Raw genomic sequence first — 26,493 nt, forward strand, 5'->3', positions numbered from 1 at the left:
AGTGGGTACAGTGGAGTATATTTACCATAATTCAGGTTACAAGCCTGCTCTTCAAGTTCAAACGTATAGCATAACTTTTAGTAAACAGCCACTTAATATCCATAATGTAATAAGTTTTCCACAATATAAAGTGCATCATTGACATGGGTCCATTAACATAGTAGTAGTGTTAAAACGTCTTGGAGATTTTTGATTAGAGTAGTACAACGGGATGAACGATGTCATTCCACTGCCTAGAGTATATTTTCCTTTTGTTCTGAAGGGAATTTTAATTTTTTTATTAAAAAAAGTTAAAAAAAAATTTAAAATGCACTTTATGTCTATAATAACCAAAGGACTAAAAAATAAATCAGTCAAACATAATTAAGAAGAAAGAAATCCACAAAATAAAATGGTGTAACAGTTCAGTGGAAGCGCCCCGGCCAGCGACACTCCACTCAACATACAAAAACTAGCGCAGGTAAACCAGCTGAGCTGGATGACATCACCTCTCTTCGCTCTGGTGTTCATATGGTATGACATTCCAATCCGTTTTGGAGAAATAGACTCGAAGATCTACTTGTTTGAAACGCATATAATCAACCATTACTGTTACTGGAAATACTGTGCACCTATAGTTGGACTAAACAGACACCAACCCCACATGTGTTGCCAACATCAGCAGCAGAGCACTAGAGGTTAGTATACACATTTTACCATCACCATCAGTGTTTGGACTCATGCACACAAACTTATTTTTTGTCCCTGTCCGTTCCGTTTTTTTTGCCCGTATGTGGAATCATTCACTGTGTCACAAAAAATTTAAATGATTCAGTTTGCGTTCCATGTCTATATGTCCACATGTCCGTTCCACAAAAAAAAATAAAAAATTATTGTCCGCATTACGGACAAGGACTGAACTGTTCTATTATGGGCTGGCAGTTCCGTTACACAAAATAAATAACTCATACGGCCGGTATCCGTGTTTTGCAGATTCACAATTTGCGGACTGCAAAACAACCGCAGTCATGTCCATAAGTTCTTTTAGTGTGTTTTATAGCTGCGAATGGGGGAACATTTGTGTCAGTGCTATTGGCATATCCCTAATATGCATATGCTTACAGGAAGAGTAGGGGTAGTTAGCGGTAATATAGACAGGTTATTATAGAAAGAACGATAGGAGGGTATTGCTCTACGCACCTTAACAGCACAATAGGTTTTTGTTATCCATGTTTCCCATTTTTGTTATCCACGTTTTTTCTCTATTTGCATATATTGGACATTATCTCATACTACAGTATATTGTTTTCAGTGGTTGTATTGTGTGGGGAATTGTATGTCCCCCGACCTCTGGTAGAGATGGACAGTATATACTACTAGTATAAAATACTGTATATGTTAGCTATTAAATGTAATGTAGCTGGAAAAAAAAGTGTCAAACTGTGGGAATTTTACTTGTGCTATGCTAAATAAAAGGAAGTTAACAGCTTGCTTGACCTGGTATGGAGATAAAACACTCTATAAAAGTGTATGGGCCCTACTGTGCTTCTTAATTCATATAGAGGAGCATACAGGACATTTCTGTTGAATTCATACAGAATGCGAAAGAAAAAAAATGTTTGGGCGTTTAATTAAAAAAAAAATACCAAATATATTCTCCCTTAGAAGCAAGCATTGATTCTACACTTCCTTTTATGGTGCCTTATAGAAGCAACATACAGGACAAAACTGTAATGAATAGACATTTAGGGTGGTGTATCAACAGTAATATTTTTGCTATACTTGAAATGCATTATATGCAATTTTTTATTTCTGAGTCAATATGTTTATGGCGATACTAAATTTATATAGTTTTTTATATTTTACGACTTTTTCAGCATAAAACCACTTTTTTAAATTAAAAATAAGTTATATTTTGCATCACCATAAACTAACAATCAGAACATTTAAAATTTTTCACCAATGTAACTGTGTTAGGGCTTGTTATTATTGGTCCAATTTTGGGGCACCTATGACTTTTTGATCGCTTTTTATACCATTTTTTAGCAGGTGAGGTAGGCAAAAATTGCAATTCTGTCAGTGTTTTTTATATTTATTTTTTATGGAGTTCTCCATGCGGTATATATGATAACTTTGTTCTATAGTTCGAGACGGTTATGAGAATAGCAAAAGTATATATTTTTTTTCATGTTTTACTACCTTTGCAGCATACAATCACTTTTTTTTAATTAAAAATAAGTTATATTTTGCATCGCCATATACTAACATTCATAACATTTTTTTTTTTTCAGCCAACATAGCTGTCTGAGGGCTTGTTTTGTGTGGGCATGCTGTCGTTTTTATTGGTACCACTTTGGAATAGATATGACTTTTGATTGCTTTTTATAAAAAAAGGTAAGATGACAAAAGCAGCAATTCTGTCATTGTTTTTTATTTTTTAATGGGATAAGTAACATGACCCTTTTATAGATCAGGTCATTACATATGCGGTCATACCAATTATGTGTACTTTATTTTCTTTTTTCATTTTCTAATGATTAGAAATGAGCAGATATGGGAAAAGCTCTTTATTTATTGAAATTTACAAATTATTTTTTATTACTTTAAAAAAAAAAAAAAAAGTCCCACTCAGGAACTGAGCTGCTACCATCAAAAATCTGTAATGGCGAGGTGGCACGGAAGAATGAGGGAGCTCAGTTGAGGCATGGGGGCACAGATGGCACAGAGCCATACCTTATTGCAGGCTCTGATCTCCATGGACAGGAACTGTGGAGATCAGAGCCTGCAAACAGCATTTTCAGGCTAGGTATGCTCTTATTGGTTAGTCTATACAGACTAACCAACCAGAGCAATCGTTGACTAAGGACCACTCTGATTAGTCCCTTATGGTTGATCTGGTGATCTCTATAATGGGGACACCCCTTTGCTTGGTTTTCCTTCCTTGGAGGGATTTATCTCTTTCACTGTGTTGAAGACCCATAACTGGTGCTCCTTAGTCTCCTCTATCAGGGAGAATGGAGACTCCTGATCTGTGACACTGTATTGTGTCACGGCCTCCGGTAAGAGTTCCAACATAACGGTACGCCCATCTGCAAACACTAACAGGAACAGTTATGTCCACATGCGGAAAGGGGTTAAAATACAAAAATTTCATTTTATACTCATTCTGATCTGCTTAAGCTCCTGTCTGGTAAGAGTATACATACTGTATATAGTAATAGGAAGTAAAAGGAGTATTTTAATACAAAGCATTTTTAATACAAGGTCACTACCTCTTGAAGTAGTCTCTTCAGTTTCAGCTGACCCAGACAGGTCATTACATGCCAATGTGTAACACCAAGGGGACAGACAAGAGTATGGTCAGTGGACAAGCTGAGGTCAGGGAAGGCAATGTAAGTTCAACCCACTAAATATCCTATGGGTCAGGTCAAAAGGCGCAGGAAGTCATGACGGGCATTACAGGGTCAATTCGGTAAACAGGCAGAGGTGGGCACATGGAGGTCAGAACAATACTATACTGCACTTTTGCAGGACTAGACAAGCTAGGAACCTATAGTTAAGGCACCTTTCAACAGGGTAAAGCACCCTATATACCCCAGCAAATGCCACAATTAGATGGGGATAGATTAGTCCACGTGCACACTGGCCTTTTAAGAGCCAGGGAAAGTGTGCGCGCTATAATGGAGCAAGGAGCAGGAAGAAGACAGAGATGGTTTGGAGGAATGCACAGCATGGAGTGGCAGGTAAGTGCTCTGGTGGCCATGCCCACTGGAAAAGGGAAGATGCCAGCGGGCACGTACCACTGGTATCGCATATAATCAAAAATCAAAGAAAAGGTAAAAAAGTGCCAGACTGATTGAGAAGCTACATTCCCAGCTATCAATGAAACCAGCTCAAAAAAAATATACAGTGCAGAGCATCATTTAAGAGTCTCAACACAGCAATCAAAATTCAAAGCTCCCTGGGAAATAGTAATATACACAATAACTGTGGAGCCCCAGTTATGGGTCTTCAACACAGTTAAAGTCAGAAATCCCTCCAGGGAAGGAAAACCAAGCAAATGGGTGTCCCCATTATAGAGATCACCAGATCCACCAAATTAAGTCACCTCTATGTCAAGATCCAGCTCGGTTACAAGCCTTAAGGATGTGACAGGGAAAATACATTCACAACCAGCAGTTTTGGGGTGTTGCCCCTCATCAGTGTGGAGTAGGATTCTGGCTGGTGGGTTCACATCAGCGTTATGAATACCGTTATCAGTTATAACAGAAAATAACCGAATTCGTAAGATGGAATTTAAAATGGAAACCTTTAGAAGTTTTGATCCGTCATAATAGAGGGCAATTCATGTAGCAGCCGGCTCACTGCGCACAGTGCTTTTACTTCTGGCGGCTGCTACATGAATTATTATCACAGGGATCGCAGGTCAGTGAATGTTTCGGAGCATTAGATTGCATAGAAAGGGGGAATATAAATGTAATTTTAACTCCTAAGACTCCTGTGCCCAGCCTTCTGTCTCCAGGGAAGCACGGGTCAGAAGCACAGCGTCTGCACAGTCCATCTTTTCTAATGGACGGATGGCCCTTAGCAACGCTCTTTTGAAGAGTGATGCTAAGGGCCATTTCAGCCCCCATTCTACCAAAAATAAATGTTTTGGCTAAATAAAGTCTATTGCAAAATTGTTACCTATCACTTGCCCTACACTTTAGCAAAAAAATAAATATATATATATATATGACAGTTATCCTTTAATGTTTGCCCTGACACCCTACCTCTCTCACTGCCTTCATGTCAATTTTAATATCTCTCATCATTTATGTGTGGCACCCAGCACTGCCCCCAATGTGGTAGAAAAGATTCAGAAAAGATAACCAGAACTGCATAACACTGATATTTTTATTAGAATTCATCTGTAACAAATGGATCTTGTGTCAGCAAAGGACTGATTTTCAGACAGACTTTTCTTTCGCCACCGATGTAACGAAGTAAGAAAATAAAAAGCACGCCTCTCATCTTGTAAAACATTTACGCGTACTACTAAGTAGAGGTAATTGTATTTTTAACAAGCCATTTTATTTTATAACTTTTTTTCCAGTCTATGCATCCAAAACAAGAGCAAAAAACACATTTTGAATTATTCTTGTAAAGACACTCCAAGCTGGAATGGCAAAGCCACAAAACATATGTAAAAGGTGGAGTCATCAGAACTTTTTAGAATTTTTTTGGAGCATCAGGGCTAATATATTTTATAGATGTGTCGACAAGGCCTGCCACCAAAATGGGGCAAAGAGAGAAAATATATCTGCATTTTTCTCAAGGCAAGCCTATCACTTCCAAAGTATTGTTTACACAAATGTGGATTTCATAGCAGAATTTCTTGTGTTTTTGTTTTTATTTAAAGATGGGTTCAAGTAATAACATCAGGTGTAGAATCAATAGGGCAGTGCATAGTACAAAGGTTTCGAAAGTGCAATTCTCCCCAAAGGGCCATCTTTAAGTCATAATTCTGTAGTACTGTATTGTGCATTAAAAAACACAAAGACAGAAAAAAAGAAAAAGGAAAAAAGACAAAAATACAGTGCTAATATGAAGTTCTATACAAATTATGTTTATGTTTTTTGTCAATGTAACTAATTACAAAATGATACATAACTATACCGATATAGGTAAATAATAGCACCGTACCAATAATGCATTTTCTGCCTTTGATGTATTTTGCAGATAAAGATGATTTTTAAATAACGTACCACGTACAATTAATAACAGAAAGTGGAATGCACATCATTGATTGGAACTGAAACTACATTATATTTGAGTGGATATAAGCAAAAAATTACTTATACTACAACGCTTGAAAATATCTGTTGCAGAATGTGCGTCTAGAAAAATATGATATGTCTGATAACAGAGATAAACACGTTGGTTCATAAATGCAAATACTCAACAGACAAGTTTAGAACAGTTCATGTATAAAGAATACTGTCTACATGAGAAAATAGCAGATACCCCAAGAAAAGCACATTCTTTTTATGTTGTTTTAATATTTTTTTAATCAGAGGTAGCCTTCCTTTATTATTATTATTATTATTATTATTAGTTATACAAAAGTGCTATGACGCAACCCTCCACAGAGTCTGAATTTCAAAATGGCTGCCAGACAAATCGTAGATACATGTGAAAAATTCACTACAGTGCAGATAAGAGGTCCAGAAATCAAGACATTCCCATCTACTGTTTATTGTATGATTTACAATAATTTATATGTCTGGTCTTATGGAAATAAAATACATTTTTTAAATCAAAATTTGCAAGTAAGGTAGGCATGATTTGGCATCAATAAAGTGCCAGAGTGTACTGTTCAAATGGCATTTTTCGGTTCAGATGTCCATTTATGGCCATACATTGCTGTTACACAGAAAGGTAACCATTTTGAGGGCGGAACAAAGCTTACGGGTATTCTGATTCATTGGTAAGAAGTGATACTATTGTTTACCAATATAAACCCATTATTAATGCGGCCTATAATTTCACCATGAGCTTGTGTATGACTACTTGTGCACATTGTGTTTTTAGCAATACCACAAGTGATTCCACATGCTGCTCGAGACCATAAGACAGCCGCCTGCACCGTGCACTGATGCATAAATCGGCAATGGTTATAAAATGTATAGGCAGTTTACTCTTAAAATAATATGCTTCTGTTAATATAGAAGGGCTTGGAATAATACTAAGCTCCTGCATAATGATACTGGGTAAAAAAATAACTGCATATAGCATAAAAGCAGTTTCAATTCTATTTTTCTCAACATATAGAAATGATATTATTATGGGAAAAAAGACTGGCAATGGTTAAACAGAATGTTGCTCAAAAGCATCAAATATAAGGCACTCTAAATGCAAAAGCAAGGAAAAAAATCATAAACTAAGCAGCGTTTACAAACTGCCATGAAACTAAATTATATCCATTAAGCAGGATAGGTTTTTTTTGGCTTTGCCCTTGATTTGATATTTTTTTCTTGCATTTATGTTTTTTTTTTTTTACATATTTTACAAATGACACATGTAATCGTATACCACGCATAATAAGTGACTGAGTACAATTTGCTTGAAAACCTGTTCATACATCGTATAATACAATAGTTTCGCTCTGATAAACACTGACATTTCTTGCATGCACATATCCTGTATAATATACAAGATGGTTCATTATTGCACTAAAGAGTTTAAAATATTGAGCGGCGGAACGAAGTACATACGAATGTGAGCACATGGAAATGTGAATAAATATATTCGGAAGTGAACCTAGGATATCACTGATGTGCATTCCTCATTTCTTTATGATTAAAAGAAAAAAAAAAATTACACACTGGAAATGCAAGCCTTCCGGTTGATGAAATGGTCTCATGGTTCTTAAATATCTCCCCATTGATCAAAATCATGAAAATCATGGAAGAACAGATAGATGTGTGTGTATATATATCTATATATACTTCAATATATGATTGCAGCAGCTTTATACTTTGCAACTCCCTGTTGATTCTAAACAAGATGAAAAAATAGCTTGTTTTGATGCAAAAAAAAAAAATATATATATATATATATATATTAAAAATGGCAAAAAAGTGTAAATGAAATATATGATAAAAATTATGGTATGGTTAAATGTCAGGGCTGCACAAATGTGTGCAAAAACTTTCAATGTCTATTTCTAATGAGAATTATTACATATAACAGTTCTACCGCATTAAAAAAAATACAATTCTTGATCGAAAAATGAACAGTTATGCAATATGTTTATGTTTTATTCACTTCCTTATAAACGTTTTGTTAAAAAAAAAAAAGGAAAAGAAAAGAAAGTTTACACAGTTAATAATGAAGCACAGGTCAGCAGTATCTTTACAATACTAAAAAACTAAATAAATGACTTTGATTTTCTTTAGACACTTCCCACTTATTTGTTTCACTAACGCATTATCGTGATCATCAATGGAGAAGGGTCAATATCGCTGCAAAGATTGCATTTGTCTTAGGAGCCCAATGCTTTGTTAAACATCCTGCTGTGTACTCCTAAGATTCATTTTTGAACACTCATGCAGTCTCAGAAAAGATAATGGTTCCTTGTGGATTTCACATTGTTCCTTCATTGCCAGCTTTTTCTTTGAGACATGTTGGTTGGTGAAATGAATCCTTCAGATTTCTCACCAGTCAGGATTGATATAATTTGCTTAGGTTAGAATATTTATCTGTGTATTCTTGGTCCATCCAGAAAAAAATGTTTTTATGTTTGTTTGTTTTTTATTATTATCCAATTGCTGTGATTGGTCTTTAGCTAGGAGTTAAGAAATACTTCCAAAGCACACCTTATGGCTCAGAAGAGGCTCTCTGGATCTTGGAAGGGCCTGCAGGAACTTTCCAGGATGGGCCAAAACTTCTACGTTGCATAGTGATCAAAACTGCCCAAATATTCCAGACCCGCTCGGTAACAGAACTGATACTGGTCCTAAAAAATCAGAAAAGGAAAATAACTCTTAAGCAAATAACCTTTAAATGACCAATGCTAAGTAAAACTCAGATAGTGTTTCAGTTAGGGCTCATGCATACGGAATGGACATACGGATATGGATAGCACGCGGTATGCTGTCCGCATCTTTTGCGGCCCCATTGAAGTCAATGGGTTCGTATCCTACCTGCAAAAAATGCGGACAAAAAATACGTTTGTGTGCATGAGGCCTTAGATTAAGTTCACCCATTGAGGTTTCTTGGTGCAGTTTCTTGAACCAAAGCCAGAAGTGGATTCAAAAAAATGGGATGACTTAGTCTTTCCTTTATAAGTGTCCTGAGTTTACGATCCATTGCTGTGTTCAAAAACTTCATCAAGAAAGCAGTATAAAACCAACCTTACAGTTCAAGAAAGTTTTAAATTTAGTAGATTTTTTAAATGCCAAAACTAAGGGCTATAAGGGCTGTCTACATATTTTGGTAAAAACACATGTGCCAACATTATTTATCGTTTATACTTACAGGGGGGCATTTATGAAATCAGATATGTCAGTTTGGCGTAAAAAAGTCGCAAGTCATATTTAACAGCTAAAGGTAAGATTAGACCTACATTATGTCTCAATTAAAATATTTGCAAAATTTGCAACGCACGCCAGGCAACCCCCTGGTCTACTTTTACACCTGAAGATGTAAAGCAAATTACACTCACACCACAAATATTACTAAAGGTGCACCAGTTCATAAGTTTGGTGCAAACACACAAAACAAAGCCAGACTTAAAACGGACATAAAAGCAACCTTCAATTATAAATAACCCCCACAGTATATGAAAATATAAGCTGCCTGCTATAAAAAAAATACTTTCTCCTTTTAGTGCTTTAAAAATGGTAACTTTTAAATATGTTAGCATAAAAAAAAAATTGTGAATAAAAAATAAAAAATGTAATGTGTATATTTGTTTTAGCACCTTTAAGGGTTTCTGTCATCCCAAAATTCGTTATGTAGCTGACTGACATTAGCGATGTGCTATTGTCAGCAGTACATAACTGTGTAACTTTTATCTGCCTACATGCCACTGTTCGCCCAGAAAACTAACTTTTAAAATATGAAAATGAGCCTCTAGGTGCTATTGGGGCATTCCTGCAGCACCTCACCATTTGGCACGCCCATTTTGGTTTGATGGACATCTCTGCTCTGCGCTTTGAAAGTAAAATCCCACGCCTGTACCGTTTAGTATTCGGTGCAGGCGCAGTGAGTCAAGGACGCTCGCCTTCTGCCGGCTTCCTCACTGTGCCTGCATCGAATACGTCACAGAGCTCCCCGGAAGTGAAGATAGCCGGCAACAGGCGAGCGTCCTTCACTCACTGCGCCTGCACCGAACACTAAATGGGACGGCGCGGGATTTTACTTTCAAAGCGCAGAGCAGAGATGTCCATCAAAGCAAAATGGGCGTGCCGATTGGTGAGGAGACGGAGCCTCTAGGTGCTGCAGCAACGCCCCAATAGCACCTAGAGGCTCATTTGCATATTTTAAAAGTTAGTTTTCTGGGCGAACGGCGGCATGTAGGCAGATAAAAGTTACACAGTTATGTACTGCTGACATTAGCACATCGCTAATGTCAGCCAGCTACATAACGAATTTTGTGATGACAGAAACTCTTTAAGGACCTTGCCATTTTTTACCTTAAGGACCAGGCAGTTTTTTGGAAACTTGACATGTGTCACTTTATGTGCTGATAACTTCGGAATGCTTTTACTTATCCAAGCCATTCGGAGACTGTTTTCTCGTGACACATTGTACTTCATGATAGTGAAAAATTTGAGTCAATATAATTCACCTTTATTTACTAACAAGTCCAAAATTTACAGAACATTTGGAAAAAAAATTCTGCTTTTAAGGCTACTTTCACACCTGCGTTCGGGTGTCAGCTCGTGAGCTCCGTTTGAAGGTGCTCACAAGCGGCCCCGAACGCAACCGTCCAGCCGTAATGCATTCTCAGTGGACGCGGATCCGCTGAGAATGCATCAGTCTGCCAGCGTTCAGCCTCCGCTCCGCTCAGCGAGCGGACACCTGAACGCTGCTTGAAACATCAGACGGACCCGCTCCGAACGCTAGTGTGAAAGTAGCCTTAGGCAGTCAGTGATACATCATAAGAGTTATTACCTTAAATTCCCCATATATTCATATTTGCATCATTTTGTAAATGTAATTTTATTTTAATTTTATTTTTTAGGATCTTATAAGGCTTAGAATTTTAGAAGCTAATTTTTTAATTTTTAAGATTTCCAAAACCCACTTTTTTAAGGACCACTTTAATTCTAAAGTCACTTTGTGGGGCTTACATAGTGAAAAAAACACCCATAAATGACCCCATTGTAGAAACTACACCCTTCAAGTTATTCAAAACTGATTTTACTAACTTTTTTTTTTAACCCTTTAGGTGTTCCACAAGAATTAAAGGAAAAGGAGATGACATTTTAAAATTTCACTTTTTTGGCAGATTCTCCATTTTTATTCATATTTTACAGTAACACATCAAGGGTTAACAGCCAAATAAAACTCAATATTTATTACCCTGATTCTGCAGTTTACAGAAACAACCCATAGGTGGTCGTAAACTGCTGCACTGGAACACGGCAGAGCGCAAATTTTTTTAAAGAACATTTTTTGGGTGATTTTCTTAGTTAGGATCTCAATTTGCGGGATGAGATGACGGTTTGATTGGTACTATTTTTTTTTTTACAGTGTTCACCAGACGGGTTAGCTTATGTGCTATTTTTATAGAGCAGGTCATTACAGATGCGGCAATACCTAATATGTTTGTTTTTTTAAATATATTTTGGTTTTAAACTATAAAAGCATTTTTGAAGCAAAAAAATTATGTGTTTATGTCTCCATTTTCTGAAAAAAAGTATCCATATCTTTTTTAATTTTTGGCCGATTGTCTTATGTAGGGACTCATTTTTAGCGGGATGAGATGACTGTTTGATTGGTATTATTTTTGGGTACATATAACTTTTTGATCGCTTGGTATTACACTTTTTGTGATAAAAGGTGACAAAAAATAGTTTTTTTTAGCACAGTTTTTTTTTTTTTTTTTACAGCGTTAACCAGACGGGGTGGATCATGGGATATTTTTATAGAGCAGGTTGTTACAGACGCGGCGATACCTAACTTTTTTACAATTTTATGTTTCTTTTTATGGGGAAGGGGCTTTTTTTTAATTGAAACTAAAATATTTTTTTATATTGATAAAAACACTTTTATTTCACTTTTATTATTCTATATTTTTGTCCCACTATGGGACTTCAACATTTCAGGGTCTGACCCCTGTTTCAATACAGCACAATACATCTGTATTGTGCTGTATTGAACTGTCAGTGCCTTACACTGTAAGACGCTGACAGTTGCCTAGGAGACCCAGCCCTGGGGATGGATCTCTTGGGCTTCCGTAGCTGGCAGTACCGATGCCTGTTCAAGGCATCGGGGCTGCCATAGCAACCATCGGGTCCCCGTCACCGCCGCGATCTGATGGGGATATAAAAGCTGCCACAAACCCCCTGCACGCCGCGGTCAGCTGGGCCGCGGCATACAGGGGGTTAATCCACTGGCATCTAAAGTTTTCACCGATGCTGTCAGATACAGCAGGGGCCCGGCTGTCAGTATCAGCTGGGTCCCTTCTACTGATGGTGGCAGTGTGTGTGGAGAAGCCGGTTAACCCTAGGACGAGAATGCCTGTTCTAAGGCGTTAAGTACCGGCCAGTTAGGATGAGCATTCTCGTCCTAGGTCGGCAACCTATCAAATAAATAAAAGATCATATATTCAGTGCTGTTAGATATGCATTAAGAATACAATAGTGCCTTAAGCACATGGCAGCATCACAGTTCCATCAAAGAGACGTATATCTAGAGCCGAGGATGGAGTTAGATCCCATCCTATCAGGAAACCCTTTCTCAAAACCTTGCTATGACGACAGGCTTTCTTGATTTCCCATGATAGGATCCAATGCAAACCTTGGTACTAAATACATGACTTGTATATATGTCTTTTATTGGAACACAATGGCCCAGATTTACTAATCCTATAGATGGTATAAGCATAGACAGGTTGACTAGACCTGCACCAGATTTATAGTGGCTCAGGCTGGATGATAAATGTGGTGCAGGGATGGACAGTTTCGTGTCACTGTATACCAACTATTGGTTGGTTTACCTTTAGATAAGGATAAGCAAAACCGAGTTCGGTCTAAACTTTGCTATTTTTTCGGATGACAGACAAACCCGACTCTTTCTGGGTTTGTTTCGGACGAATCCACTAAAATGGCACGTGTCACCATTTTAGTGCACATGTCAGCGAGAAAAAAGAGGAAGGAAGGGGGCGTGCCCTGATTGGCTCCCAGGCTGTCTGTCAGCCCGGTGAGCCAATCAGTGCTGCAGCAGGCAAGTTGGTGCCCTAGCAGAACACCATTCTGTGCTGGGCTGTGAAAGAGGGTGGTTGGGTCTTACAGTGTTTGCCAGGAAAACGATCTTAGGGAGTCAGAGACAGTGAGAAATGAATCAAGGACAATAAGAAATCAATCAAGCTTATTAGCAGGGACAGATAAGGGAAAGGCTAGGATTGCAAAGAAAAATTGTGTGAGTTCTGTACAATAGAGAGAAGCAGGGCAGCTGACAGACAAGGAGATAGGAGACAGGACCTGTGGCCGTGATTGCTATCAGAAGTGCAGGTGCACATCAAAAACAGCTACCTGCACATAATATGTCACCCAGAAGGTCATCAAAAAACCTCTCAAGGACACTGACTCCCCCCCCCTGTTTCCACTGTAACTGGGGCATTCACAGGAGCCCCAGTTATAGGAGAAAACAGACCCCTGTGGGAGCATTACACATTGGCAGAGCTGATCAGGGACTCCTTAGACCCTGCAGCTTTGCTCCTGCCCCGAAACACCCAGCAGTCATGTAAAAGCCAGGAATAATAGAGAAAGCAGCTCGGGCCCGCTTCCTGCTTTCCCTCCCTGCCCTACTCTAGCGATCTCCTGCCGCCACTGGAGAAGGCAAGAGTGGTAATAAACGGTTCCTGTTTTCTCCTTAGGGTCCCCGCTGTGTCTGACAGCCAGGACCCGACCTGCGCCTGCTAGACTGCAGGAGCTTTATTCCCAGCGATGTACAGCACTGGGATTAAAGGGCTGCCTGACCATTTATATACAAGCTATCTGGAGGGGGTATGTGCATATATTGTAGGATGTACTGTATATAGTCAGTGGACAGTCAGGAAGGGGTTAAGCAGTATATATATATATATATATATATATAAAAAAAAAAAAAAATATATATATATATATATATATATATATACACACACACACATGTGATTACTGCTGCAATACCCACGGCAATCTGACTGTGTTGGTTATGCTGAAATTGAGCGTCAAGCCTCAATTGACCATTTACATATTTTTAGTTTCCACACGGTCACAATTAAAAAAAAATTGGGGGATGTTTTCATTTTAATTAGGCAACATATATACAGTACAGACCAAAAGTTTGGACACACCTTCTCATTCAAAGAGTTTTCTTTATTTTCATGACTATGAAAATTGTAGATTCACACTGAAGGCATCAAAGCTATGAATTAACACATGTGGAATTATATACATAACAAACAAGTGTGAAACAACTGAAAATATGTCATATTCTAGCTTCTTCAAAGTAGCCACCTTTTGCTTTGTTTACTACTTTGCACAGTCTTGGCATTCTCTTGATGAGCTTCAAGAGGTAGTCCCCTGAAATGGTTTTCACTTCACAGGTGTGCCCTGTCAGGTTTAATAAGTGGGATTTCTTGCCTTATAAATGGGGTTGGGACCATCAGTGGCGTTGAGGAGAAGTCAGGTGGATACACAGCTGATAGTCCTACTGAATAGACTGTTAGAATTTGTATTATGGCAAGAAAAAAGCAGCTAAGTAAAGAAAAACGAGTGGCCATCATTACTTTAAGAAATAAAGGTCAGTCAGTCAGCCGAAAAATTGGGAAAACTTTGAAAGTAAGGGCTATTTGACCATGAAGGAGAGTGATGGGGTGCTGTGCCAGATGACCTGGCCTCCACAGTCACCTGACCTGAACCCAATCGAGATGGTTTGGGGTGAGCTGGACTGCAGAGTGAAGGCAAAAGGGCCAACAAGTGCTAAGCATCTCTGGGAACTCCTTCATGACTGTTGGAAGACCATTTCAGGGGACTACCTCTTGAAGCTCATCAAGAGAATGCCAAGAGTGTGCAAAGCAGTAATCAAAGCAAAAGGTGGCTACTTTGAAGAACCTAGAATATGACATATTTTCAGTTTCACACTTGTTTGTTATGTATATAATTCCACATGTGTTAATTCATAGTTTTGATGCCTTCATAGTTATGAAAATAAAGAAAACTCTTTGAATGAGAAGGTGTGTCCAAACTTTTGGTCTGTACTGTATATATATATATACAGTTGCAAGAAAAAGTATGTGAACCCTTTGGAATGATAAGGATTTCTGCACAAATAGGTCAGAAAATGTGATCTGATCTTCATCTAAGTCACAACAATAGACAATCACAGTCTTCTTAAACTAATAACACACAAAAAATTAAATGTTACCATGTTTTTTTAACACACCATGTAAACATTCACAGTGCAGGTGGAAAAAATATGTGAACCCTTGGATTTAATAACTGGTTGAACCTCTTTTGGCAGCAAGAACTTCAACCAAACGATTCCTGTAATTGCAGATCAGACGTGCACAACGGTCAGGAGTAATTCTTGACCACTCCTCTTTACAGAACTGTTTCAGTTCAGCAATATTCTTGGGATGAATGGTGTGAATCGCTTTCTTGAGGTCATGCGACAGCATCTCAATCGGGTTGAGGTCAGGACTCTGACTGGGCCACTCCAGAAGGCGTATTCTCTTCTGTTTAAGCCATTCTGTTGTTGATTTACTTCTATGCTTTGGGTCCTGTTGCAACACCCATCTTTTGTTGAGCTTCAGCTGGTGGACAGATGGCCTTAAGTTCTCCTGCAAAATGTCTTGATAAACTTGGGAATAAATTTTTCCTTCGATGATAGCAATCCGTCCAGGCCCTGACGCAGCAAAGTAGCCCCAAACCATGATGCCCCCACCACCATACTTCACAGTTGGGATGAGGTTTTGATGTTGGTGTGCTGTGCCTCTTTTTCTCCACACATAGTGTTGTGTGTTTCTTCCAAACAACTCAACTTTGGTTTCATCTGTCCACAGAATATTTTGCCAGTACTGCTGTGGAACATCCAGGTGCTCTTGTGCAACATTGTGCGGCAATGTTTTTTTTGGACGGCAGTGGCTTCCTCTGTGGTATCTTCCCATGAAATCCATTCTTGTTTAGTATTTTACGTATCGTAGATTCGCTAACAGGGATGTTAGCATATGCCAGAGACTTTTGTAAGTCTTTAGCTGACACTCTAGGATTCTTCTTCACCTCATTGAGCAGTCTGCGCTGTGCTCTTGCAGTCATTTTTACAGGACGGCCACTCCTAGGGAGAGTAGCAGCAGTGCTGAACTTTCTCCATTTATAGACAATTTGTCTTACCGTGGACTGATGAACAGCAAGGCTTTTGGAGATACTTTTATAACCCTTCCCAGTTTTATGCAAGTCAACAATTCTTAATCGTAGGTCTTCTGAGAGCTCTTTTGTGCGAGGCATCATTCACATCAGGTAATGTTTCTTGTGAAAAGCAAACTGGTGTGTGTTTTTTATAGGGCAGCTGTAACCAACACCTCCAATCTCATCTCATTGATTGGACTCCAGTTGGCTGACACCTCACTCAAATTAGTTCTTGCAGATGTCATTAGTCTAGGGGTTCACATACTTTTTCCACCTGCACTGTGAATGTTTACATAGTGTGTTCAATAAAAACATGGTAACATTTAATTCTTTGTGTGTTTTTAGTTTAAGCAGATTGTGATTGTCTATTGTTGTGACTTAGATGAAGATCAGATCACATTTTATGACTAATTTGTGCAGAAATCCATATCATTCCAAAGGGTTCACATACTTTTTCTTGCAACTGTATATTTATATGTGTAAGCAGTATATATATAAATATATATATATATATATATATATACACACACACGTAATTACTGCTGCAATACCCACGGTCTGACAGTAATCTACCTGTGTGTGTTAAGTTGAAATTGAGCATCACTCCTCAATCATCCGTTTACGTATTTTCAGTTTCCATGCGGTTGGGATAAAAAAAAAATCTGGATTGTTAAATGTAATTTAACCAGCATATATAGGTGATAAATATAAGGCACAAGGTATAGCAGCTATCTACATGTGTGTATTAAAGAGAAATTGAGTATCAAGCCTTAGTCATCTGTTTGCTTATTTTCAGTTTCCACACGGTTGGAATTTAAATGATTTTTAGTACTTGTTGAATTTAATTAAACCAGCATATAGGTAATCAACACCAATACACAGGCCAGCACACAAAGGTATCTGCGAGGGATAACAAATTTAGGCCTAAATCAGTTTCCCTTTTTGTGTTCACAAACATGTTTCCAATCAATTTTAGTTTTTTATCGGGGACTAGCAGCAAACTAGCAGCATATATACATGTTTACTACACTAAGACACAGGGTTGTTCACAACATTATCTGAGAGGCCCAAAAATTTCCAGATTATGGAAGAGTTCCAAATGAAAGACCCAGAGCTAGAATATGGATAGTAGCAGCACCATCAATCCGGCCAGAAGTATTGGTAGTAGTAGGCCACAGTTCTCCCTGCTCGCTTCGGAAAGGCTCAACATTATACAGGGTGGCACACGAAGCAGTAGCCCATCTCCAATTTCTCCAAATTAAACTGCCTAATAGTAAATCTGTCTTAGTTGCCCATAGCAATTGATCAGAGCTTAGCTTTCAGTTCCTACAGGTCTGGAATGAAAGCTAAGCTCTGACTGGTTGCTATGGACAGATTTACTATTAGGCAGTTTGATTTGGAGGTATTGGAGGCAGGATACTTTTTTGTGGGCCAGTTGAGGAGAAAGAAGATGAGATAGTTTATTGGATGGCTCACTCCTCCATTCAGTCACAGCAGGATAACGTGGAGGTGACTTCAGAGTCTGCCCTGAGGAAGAGCTGGAAGAGGAGGCTACAGATCGCAAGCATAGCCATGTTGGTGGTGGTAGTAGTGGCAGCGACAGTGGCAGTCGGGGAAGAGCAGAGGAGGGGAGCGTGAGGACTAAGATGACTATTGTGAGCTGGACAGGACCTGGGAGATGGGTCCGGGTGCTGCGGAGGAGGCAACATCAGAGGAGGAGGGTGATAGTGGCAACAATAAAGAGTAAAGGCTACCTCTTAAAAAAACAGCCAGAGCCACGTCTACTTCAGGCTCTAGTGAAGCTGCTGACACTGTGAGTGGGTTAGGCCCAAAACATGCCAGAACTAAGCCCATCTCGTTTGCCTCTTCCTCTACATGAGTATCTCCTGTCTGGCAGTTTTTCTCCATGCTGCCGAAACAAAAGCATTGTCTTGTGCAAGAGCAAAATAAAACATGGGCAGGCAAACACAAATGTAGGCAACACAGCCCTATTGAAGTGGTCTCATGGCCAAACAGATGTGGTAGCCAGCCACTGCGGAAGGAGTTCCCTCCTTCTCCCGGCCAGCTTGCGGAAGCCAGGCTGCATTCATGAGCAGGAAAGAGTCTTTCACATTGTTATCATCACTTTCCGCTTCTCTCTCTCAGACTCCTCCTCCTCCTCCGCTCCATCGATAATGGAATGTGTGGCCAGGAAATAACCCTACGCCCCAGCAATCTGACTGTGGGCAAGCTTAATTCGCACCTGGCGCAGTGGCTGGCGGTGCAATTGCTGCTGTACCATTTAGTCCAGTCTACTGCCTTTAGGGAGCTAATGGCGTATGCTGCACCTCACTGGAAGATTCCTAGCCAGCATTGCTTGTCCCAAAAAAGCCATCCCTGCCTTGTACTCTCATGTGGCGGACATCGTGGGCTGCTCCCTGCGATTCTCACTGTTTGGCAAGGTTCAAGCCACAGTGGACATCTGGAGCAGCTCTTAAGGGCAGGGACAGTACATGTCTTTCATAGCCCAATGGGTCAATGTTTTTTCCGGCAGTGATAAGGCAGCACCATAGCAACGAGACCAGGTCTTTTTGAACCCACCCCCATGCTTGTGTCGGCCTGGCTCACACAACAGGCACTTACCCGCCTCCTCCTTCATGGACATATTCCCATCCCCAATAGAAGCTGGGCACAGAGTCACTACCCCTCCATCCTATGACATGTGTCAAGTGAAGCGGTGCTACGCTGCGCTGCAGCTGATCGGCCTGGGAGAGAGTAGCCACACAGGAGATCAGTTGCTCAAGTACATCAAGGAGAAAACATCCCACTGGCTGTCACTCTGCCAACTCCAACAGGGCAAGATGGTCAGAGACAATGGGAGCAACATCTAGTCTGCCCTGAACTAAGGCGAAATAAAACATGCTCCCTGCATGGTAATCAATATCAACCTAGTGGTGCAGCCCTTTCTAAATAAGTACACTGGCTTGCGCAAGGTGCTGGCAAGATCCAGGAGACTGCCCAAGCACTTCAGCCACTCTTGTGTGGTGAGGAATACACTCCTGGACCTGCAGCGACAGAATGGCATGCCACTACACTTCTTGATCCACAACGTGCTAACTTGCTGGAATTTGACATTGCATATGCCTTTTTTTTTTGGGTGGGGGGGAGTGTTACATATCTTTAGGGCGCAGCATAAATGTAGGTGATTACTGCGTCAATATCAACCTTTTTTTTCACAGTCCAGGCAAAACTGGAGCCTTCAATGCATCATGCCACTGCCGCTAATCCCTAAGGGTCAGTTCCATGTAGTCACTTTCCACATGGATGAAATTTTAACATTTTCTAGTGGCTGGGGGGTTAAATTTTCTCACAGTGCAGGGCGGCTGAAAGCGATAAATAAACCTTGCTCCTGGTGCCCCATCTTTCCGTTCTTGCTGTCTGCCTACCTACCTACCTACCATCACGTTCTGTATGGCTGCTGCTATGGCCTGCATCATGCCACTAATGCCACTTGCCAACCATCAAGTTCCCTCAAGACAATTTTTATTTTTATTTTTTTAATCTCATAACACTGTGTGTGTGTTTAACAATTCAGACAGCACTCCAGTTTTATATGATGCTTAATTGGTTTTATTGGCCGGACATGGTGGTACACAAAGCAACGTTTCGGGCACATATGATGCCCTTTGTCAGGCTGATGTACAAAAATAGAAAAATAGGTACATGTAAGTATACGACAATTAAAGGAACATGATTGACAAAAGTTTAAATGATTGGTAATAAAACACATATCAACGTAATGGATCATGTCATGGATCCATGGATTTCATCAATGAATTCTAATCAGTAAATCTCATCAGTACATCTCAACAGTACTTATATCACATAGTACATAGTTGACAGAGTAAAGAGTGACCACCAGGGGGCACTGTAGTGCTGAAGCATAATTTAGAAAACAATAGTTTTAAATTATGCTTCAGCACTACAGTGCCCCCTGGTGCTCACTCTTTACTCTGTCAACTATGTACTATGTGATATAAGTACTGTTGAGATGTACTGATGAGATTTACTGATTAGAATTACTGATGAAATGTATTGATAAAATTTATTGATGAAATTTATGGATGAACATGTACCGATGACATTTTCGGATAAATACTTACCGGTGAAATTCATTGATGAAATCCATGGATCCATGACATGATCCATTACGTTGATATGTATTTTATTACCAATCATGTAAACTTTTGTCAATCATGTTCCTTTAATTGTCGTATACTTACATGTACCTATTTTTCTATTTTTGTACATCAGCCTGACGAAGGGCATCCTATGTGCCCGAAACGTTGCATTGTGTACCACCATGTCCGGCCAATAAAAACCAATTAAGCATCATATAAACCTGGAGTGCTGTCTGAATTGTTTGACACAAATTGAGTTCCAGGAGGTGGAGCCAGGAACAAACCCCTGACGAGCACCCACACCAGCCAGAATAGACAGAGTGCTGTAATCAACTAGGATTATTATACTGTGTGTGTGTTTAAACATCATCTGTCCCCGATCAGGGAAAATTTTTGAAAGCTTTGAAATATGAAAATGTATGAGACATGTTCAGGCGCAGTGTCTTTTTAAACACAGTGTATGTTAACACCGACAGCATTTAATATTGCTGTCATTGCATGCCAGGGCTAGGGGGAAAAAAATCATAAAACATAAAAAAAGAGATAAGAAGTCTTCCTAAAAATTATGAGTCCTAGGAGGCTAGAGGGAGTTAAATACCAACTTTCAGGGCAATTGGAACAACTTTTTAAACAATTTGGGGAACCGGACCCGAAACAAATCTTGACTGGTTTGCTAATCTCTACTTTGAGAAGACAAAATTTAGTGTCATAAATCGAGCAAGTCAAAAAAAGTGCCAGTTTTCAAAAAATTTTAGACAGCTTGTAGGCGCAGACACATTAGTAAATCTGGGCAAATGTGGATTCTCAGACCAGAGATGTAGATAATAATGAACTATCATGAAGCTAAAGTGAAATATTGTTACTCTTAATGTTTTTATACTTATATTACTTTCTGTATCGATTTATATGGCAAATAAATATTTAGAATTCTGGAAACACACGGTTGGCAGAATGCATTTGAAAAGAACGGCTTTTGTACGTCCATTGAAAATAACCAACATTTCCCTCATTATGAGACTTATATTAAACACTCAATGGATCCTGGAAACATGTTGGGATTGCAATAGAATATAGTTTCTGTGATGCATACAAGAGATGCTGCAATTCTGGAATTACCACTGCACCATAGATGCAAATAGTCACAGTTGTACACACCATAAAGTATCAAAATGGTGTTTTAGAATGAGTAATTGGCTGTACTGTAGACAACATTACTGGAAATGTCAGCAGTTATTGTAAATTTGTATATATATCTTAAGCATATAAGACGCTCCCCGGTTCAAGGCACAGTAGTTACGATCAAATCAAATGTTATGTTGTACTTTGAAATATTGTCAGTGATGTTACCTAGTGTGGGGTTTGCTCTGGCAGTTGAGATAAGCGGCTGCAGTACAGAGGCAAAGAATGAGTTCGTAATTCAAATGTCCGTGTTTATTCACACATAAGGTCAAACAAAAAACACTCTTTGCAGGGTTGGTGCTTGTTCACATCGAGTAGAAAGTTCATGCATAACAAAAACTTCACCTTGTCGGCCAGCACAGGGCTCAGATCATAACACACAGGGCGTTCCCTGCTGCTGAGCCCAGCTGTCTTATTAAGGATAGCCAGGTGCTGTCAAAATCTGGCCTGGAACGTGGGGAGTAGTCACCCAACCAGCACTTTGACTACTCCCAATAAGAGCCGACCAGGATCAGCTATTTACAGCCATACTAAATAGCAAAAGTGTCAATCAGCATTAGCTGCCGCTGACACATGAAAATACTGGCTCTTACTTCACCGAGGCCAGGAACCTCGGTGACACATACCTACCATCAATGACGACCCCTTGTACCTCCCTACACTAGAAACAACATTATTGCATTAACATACCCTCATTACCAATGGAACAGCTAATGATTTCCTTTGATTATTTGGTAATGATGCTTTTACTATTCCATACACTGTTGCATTAACAGACTTCATGAGGACAATTATTGGTGACTACTGGACACCTTGTTAATAATTCGACTTACCTCTGTCTGTACCATTGCAGGTCGTTGTGTTCTCAACATTTTGACAGTCTGGAAGATATCTACAACACCCTCATATCTCATTCTTTCCAAAACAATACTTAATGTAATGAATACTCCAGTTCTTCCAACACCAGCACTGTTATAAAAAGAGAAGGATGATAATAGGAGGTTAGATGACTTCCAGCCTCTTGCATAGTTTTATTAACCGGACAAGTGCAACTTCCGTATTCAGGACCAGGAACCGTTTAGAAGTAGGTTTAGCGTCTGCAACTTTTTTACTTGTTGGGCTAGCAACGTATTTTCATAAATAATGCAAACCTTTATACACATAATGTATCTTTATTTACAATTGTCATGCTTATAGTTTGAAGTAGCAAGAAATATGCTTTCTTACATTTTTCACCATTTTCATTTTTTTTCTGTTAATAATATAGTGTAACCCTAAAAATACATATTTTTTTTATTTTTGTTCATCATCATCTACTCTAAACTTTGATATTTCACATGTTCGATTTTGGGTAAGTATACCTCAGCTCATGGTCAGGAATGGTTATTTGTGGCGGTTTATTTTTTTCTGTATTTCTGTAATTTTATAACTTTTTTATTTTTATACTTTGTCCCTCCAAGGTCAAATAAAACCATTGGGGGGCTTAATTATTGTATTCATACTACACTATACTTTGCCACTATAACTGCCTCCACACAGTCGCCCCATTTACATGGGAAATCTGATCAGCTGCAATGATAGCTGTCACTATTAGGGGCTGTCTTGAGCCTATTTAGACATAGTTGTAAGCCTCCTGCTAATTGCATCCCTACATTCATGCGACGAGTCACACGATTATTGAGACCAATAGAGGCAGCGGCACTGCTGCTGTCTCTATTATATGCAAAGTGCTCATTGGGCACTGTGTATATGAGAATAGAGAAGATACAAGTAGTAAAAACAACTTCTGTGTTCTTTCGAGGGTCCACAACAGTCTTTGACAGTGGGGGACTCAACATATTTGGCTACCTGATCGCTATAGAAAGCCTGGACCATACATAAGCTATGATATAAGCTTTAGGGACTGTCATTTCCCAGGCCAGTCCTCAACCAGTTAAATATCAGTTCCTCCCATGTCCATATCTTTGCTGATAGCAAATCAGTGAGGGAAAAGTAAAAACTAGTTTTGTTTCATGGAGTGTTCTTTATGCTGGTTAAGGTCAATCTCATCATTAGCTCACAGCTTACCAAACAATTTCAGAGTGACAAAACGATAAGCCTTGTTCTTTACTGTCTTCAAAAGGTGAAGAAAACTGTGTAGTCTGGTACCCCTAATGTGCAAACTGCATGCTATCAATTTAATCCACGCATATTAATGATGCACCTGTTACTTGCAGGAATATCCAGCAATTACTATGTTGATGGATTTAAAAGAAAAGCTTTAAAAAAAACTTTATCGGAGTAATATTGTCTTCATATCATACAGGTATTCATGTTCGAATTGCTTGCAACCACATCTAGGTTTCTATCATCTATGTATGAATTGGCCATAATCTGTCTGATGGGTGGGGGGCATGTGTCTCTTTCCCGTTGCTTTACTACTACCTGTTTCATCCACTTGTAACTTCATGCAATAAGTGATGTTTAACAAAGCATGTAACTCATTTAAACTTTGATTACTGGTTAATGATAATTTTTTAGATAATTTTGTATAGATGTAACATATTCGAATATAAGTAAGAACAAGTTATGCTCGAAATGTGTAAGATTTTATCCTTATGGTTTTGCTTAGCTAAATGTGAGCTAACAAAATGGCTATACATGAATTTCTATCTATAAGAGCTGTTGTTGAAAAATGGGCACATTATCTAAAATCCTCATAGAGAGAAGCTGCAAAAATTCAAATAAACCAGGGTCAACTGTTGTTCACCAAGTAGGATTACTCAGAAATGTCACTGCACCCAAAGCAAACAGAGAAATTGAAGTATTGGGTGAGTCTTCTATGTAGGGTGGTAATCCTCAAAAGATAAAAAGAATGATTTGGGCAGATGTTGATGCATTTTTAGAAATAAAGTAAGTTTTCTGTGTGTGTGTGGGTGTGTGGGAGTTATCTTTTTTGACTTTGGAAGCCAAAATTCTGGATTGCAGGGCTTTATAAATCACTCCATAGTATAAAAGTGAAGTGTAGAATATTGACTACAGGATTTTTAGACTACCGGGATGGGTTAATTTGAAAAGTTTCCAAAGCACACAGTGATAATGAAACATTGAGATGCAAGTCTGAAGATCTATGGTGGCTTTCATAATCTTATTAAAGGGGTTGTCCATCCACAAGTCATAAAATAACATAATACTCACCACTCCTCTGTTGCTCCAGTGCTAACACTTCTCTGGTCCTCTTCTTTCTGCTCCAGTGATAATGTGTCGACACAACCTGTGACCGCTGCTGCTAATCAATGGCTGCAGCAGTGACTTGTCAACCAGACTGAGGTCACCATTGTGGCCAGTGATGGCTACAGTGGTCACATGTGTCAACATGCCATCGCTGGAGGAGAAAGAGCAGAGACCAGGGAAGCATCACCACTGAAGAGACAGAGAAGTGGTACGATAATTATTACTCTATTTGTTATTTTATACCATTGTAAAAGAAAATGTCAAATGGATACTATAGATAATAAAACATTGAATTTGGCTGGTTAAAAAACATAGAAACATAGAATGTGTCGGCAGATAAGAACCATTTGGCCCATCTAGTCTGCCCAATATACTGAATACTATGGATAGCCCCCGGCCCTATCTTATATGACGGATGGCCTATCCCATGCATGCTTAAACTCCTTCACTGTATTTGCAGCTACCACTTCTGCAGGAAGGCTATTCCATGCATCCACTACTCTCTCAGTAAAGTAATACTTCCTGATATTACTTTTAAACCTTTGCCCCTCTAATTTAAAACGATGTCCTCTTGTAGCAGTTTTTCTTCTTTTAACCACCTCAGCCCCCAGTGCTTAAACACCCTGAAAGACCAGGCCACTTTTTACACTTCTGACCTACACTACTTTCACCGTTTATTGCTCGGTCATGCAACTTACCACCCAAATGAATTTTACCTCCTTTTCTTCTCACTAATAGAGCTTTCATTTGGTGGTATTTCATTGCTGCTGACATTTTTACTTTTTTTGTTATTAATCGAAATTTAACGATTTTTTTTGCAAAAAAATGACATTTTTTACTTTCAGTTGTAAAATTTTGCCAAAAAAAACGACATCCATATATAAATTTTGATCTAAATTTATTGTTCTACATGTCTTTGATTAAAAAAAAATGTTTGGGTAAAAAAAAAAATGGTTTGGGTAAAAGTTATAGCGTTTACAAACTATGGTACAAAAATGTGAATTTCCGCTTTTTGAAGCAGCTCTGACTTTCTGAGCACCTGTCATGTTTCCTGAGGTTCTACAATGCCCAGACAGTACAAACACCCCACAAATGACCCCATTTCGGAAAGTACACACCCTAAGGTATTCGCTGATGGGCATAGTGAGTTCATAGAACTTTTTATTTTTTGTCACAAGTTAGTGGAAAATGATGATTTTTTTTTTTTTTCTTACAAAGTCTCATATTCCACTAACTTGTGACAAAAAATAAAAACTTCTATGAACTCACTATGCCCATCACGAAATACCTTGGGGTCTCTTCTTTCCAAAATGGGGTCACTTGTGGGGTAGTTATACTGCCCTGGCATTCTAGGGGCCCAAATGTGTGGTAAGGAGTTTGAAATCAAATTCTGTAAAAAATGACCTGTGAAATCCGAAAGGTGCTCTTTGGAATATGGGCCCCTTTGACCACCTAGGCTGCAAAAAAGTGTCACACATCTGGTATCTCCGTACTCAGGAGAAGGTGGGGAATGTGTTTTGGGGTGTCTTTTTACATATGCCCATGCTGGGTGAGATAAATATCTTGGTCAAATGCCAACTTTGTATAAAAAAATGGGAAAAGTTGTCTTTTGCCAAGATATTTCTCTCACCCAGCATGGGTATATGTAAAATGACACCCCAAAACACATTCCCCACCTTCTCCTGAGTACGGCAATACCAGATGTGTGACACTTTTTTGCAGCCTAGGTGGGCAAAGGGGCCCATATTCCAAAGAGCACCTTTCGGATTTCACAGGTCATTTTTTACAGAATTTGATTTCAAACTCCTTACCACACATTTGGGTCCCTAGAATGCCAGGGCAGTATAACTACCCCA

The 26,493-nt window shown here is 39.1% G+C and overlaps 1 protein-coding gene across 1 annotated transcript in view; it reads right to left on the minus strand.

Annotated features, from left to right (window-relative positions):
- Window positions 1-5,443: 5,443 nt before the first annotated feature.
- The window catches only part of PTPRD (protein tyrosine phosphatase receptor type D), a 413,356-nt gene continuing 392,306 nt past the window's right edge, over window positions 5,444-26,493 (minus strand). The window contains 2 exon segments of the mRNA XM_040417151.1: window positions 5,444-8,479; window positions 22,258-22,393. Coding sequence (XP_040273085.1) covers window positions 8,411-8,479; window positions 22,258-22,393 — 205 coding nt within the window. The 3' untranslated portion in view covers window positions 5,444-8,410.

Source organism: Bufo bufo, chromosome 2 (assembly GCF_905171765.1).
Source record: "Bufo bufo chromosome 2, aBufBuf1.1, whole genome shotgun sequence".
Taxonomy (NCBI): Eukaryota; Metazoa; Chordata; class Amphibia; order Anura; family Bufonidae; genus Bufo; species Bufo bufo.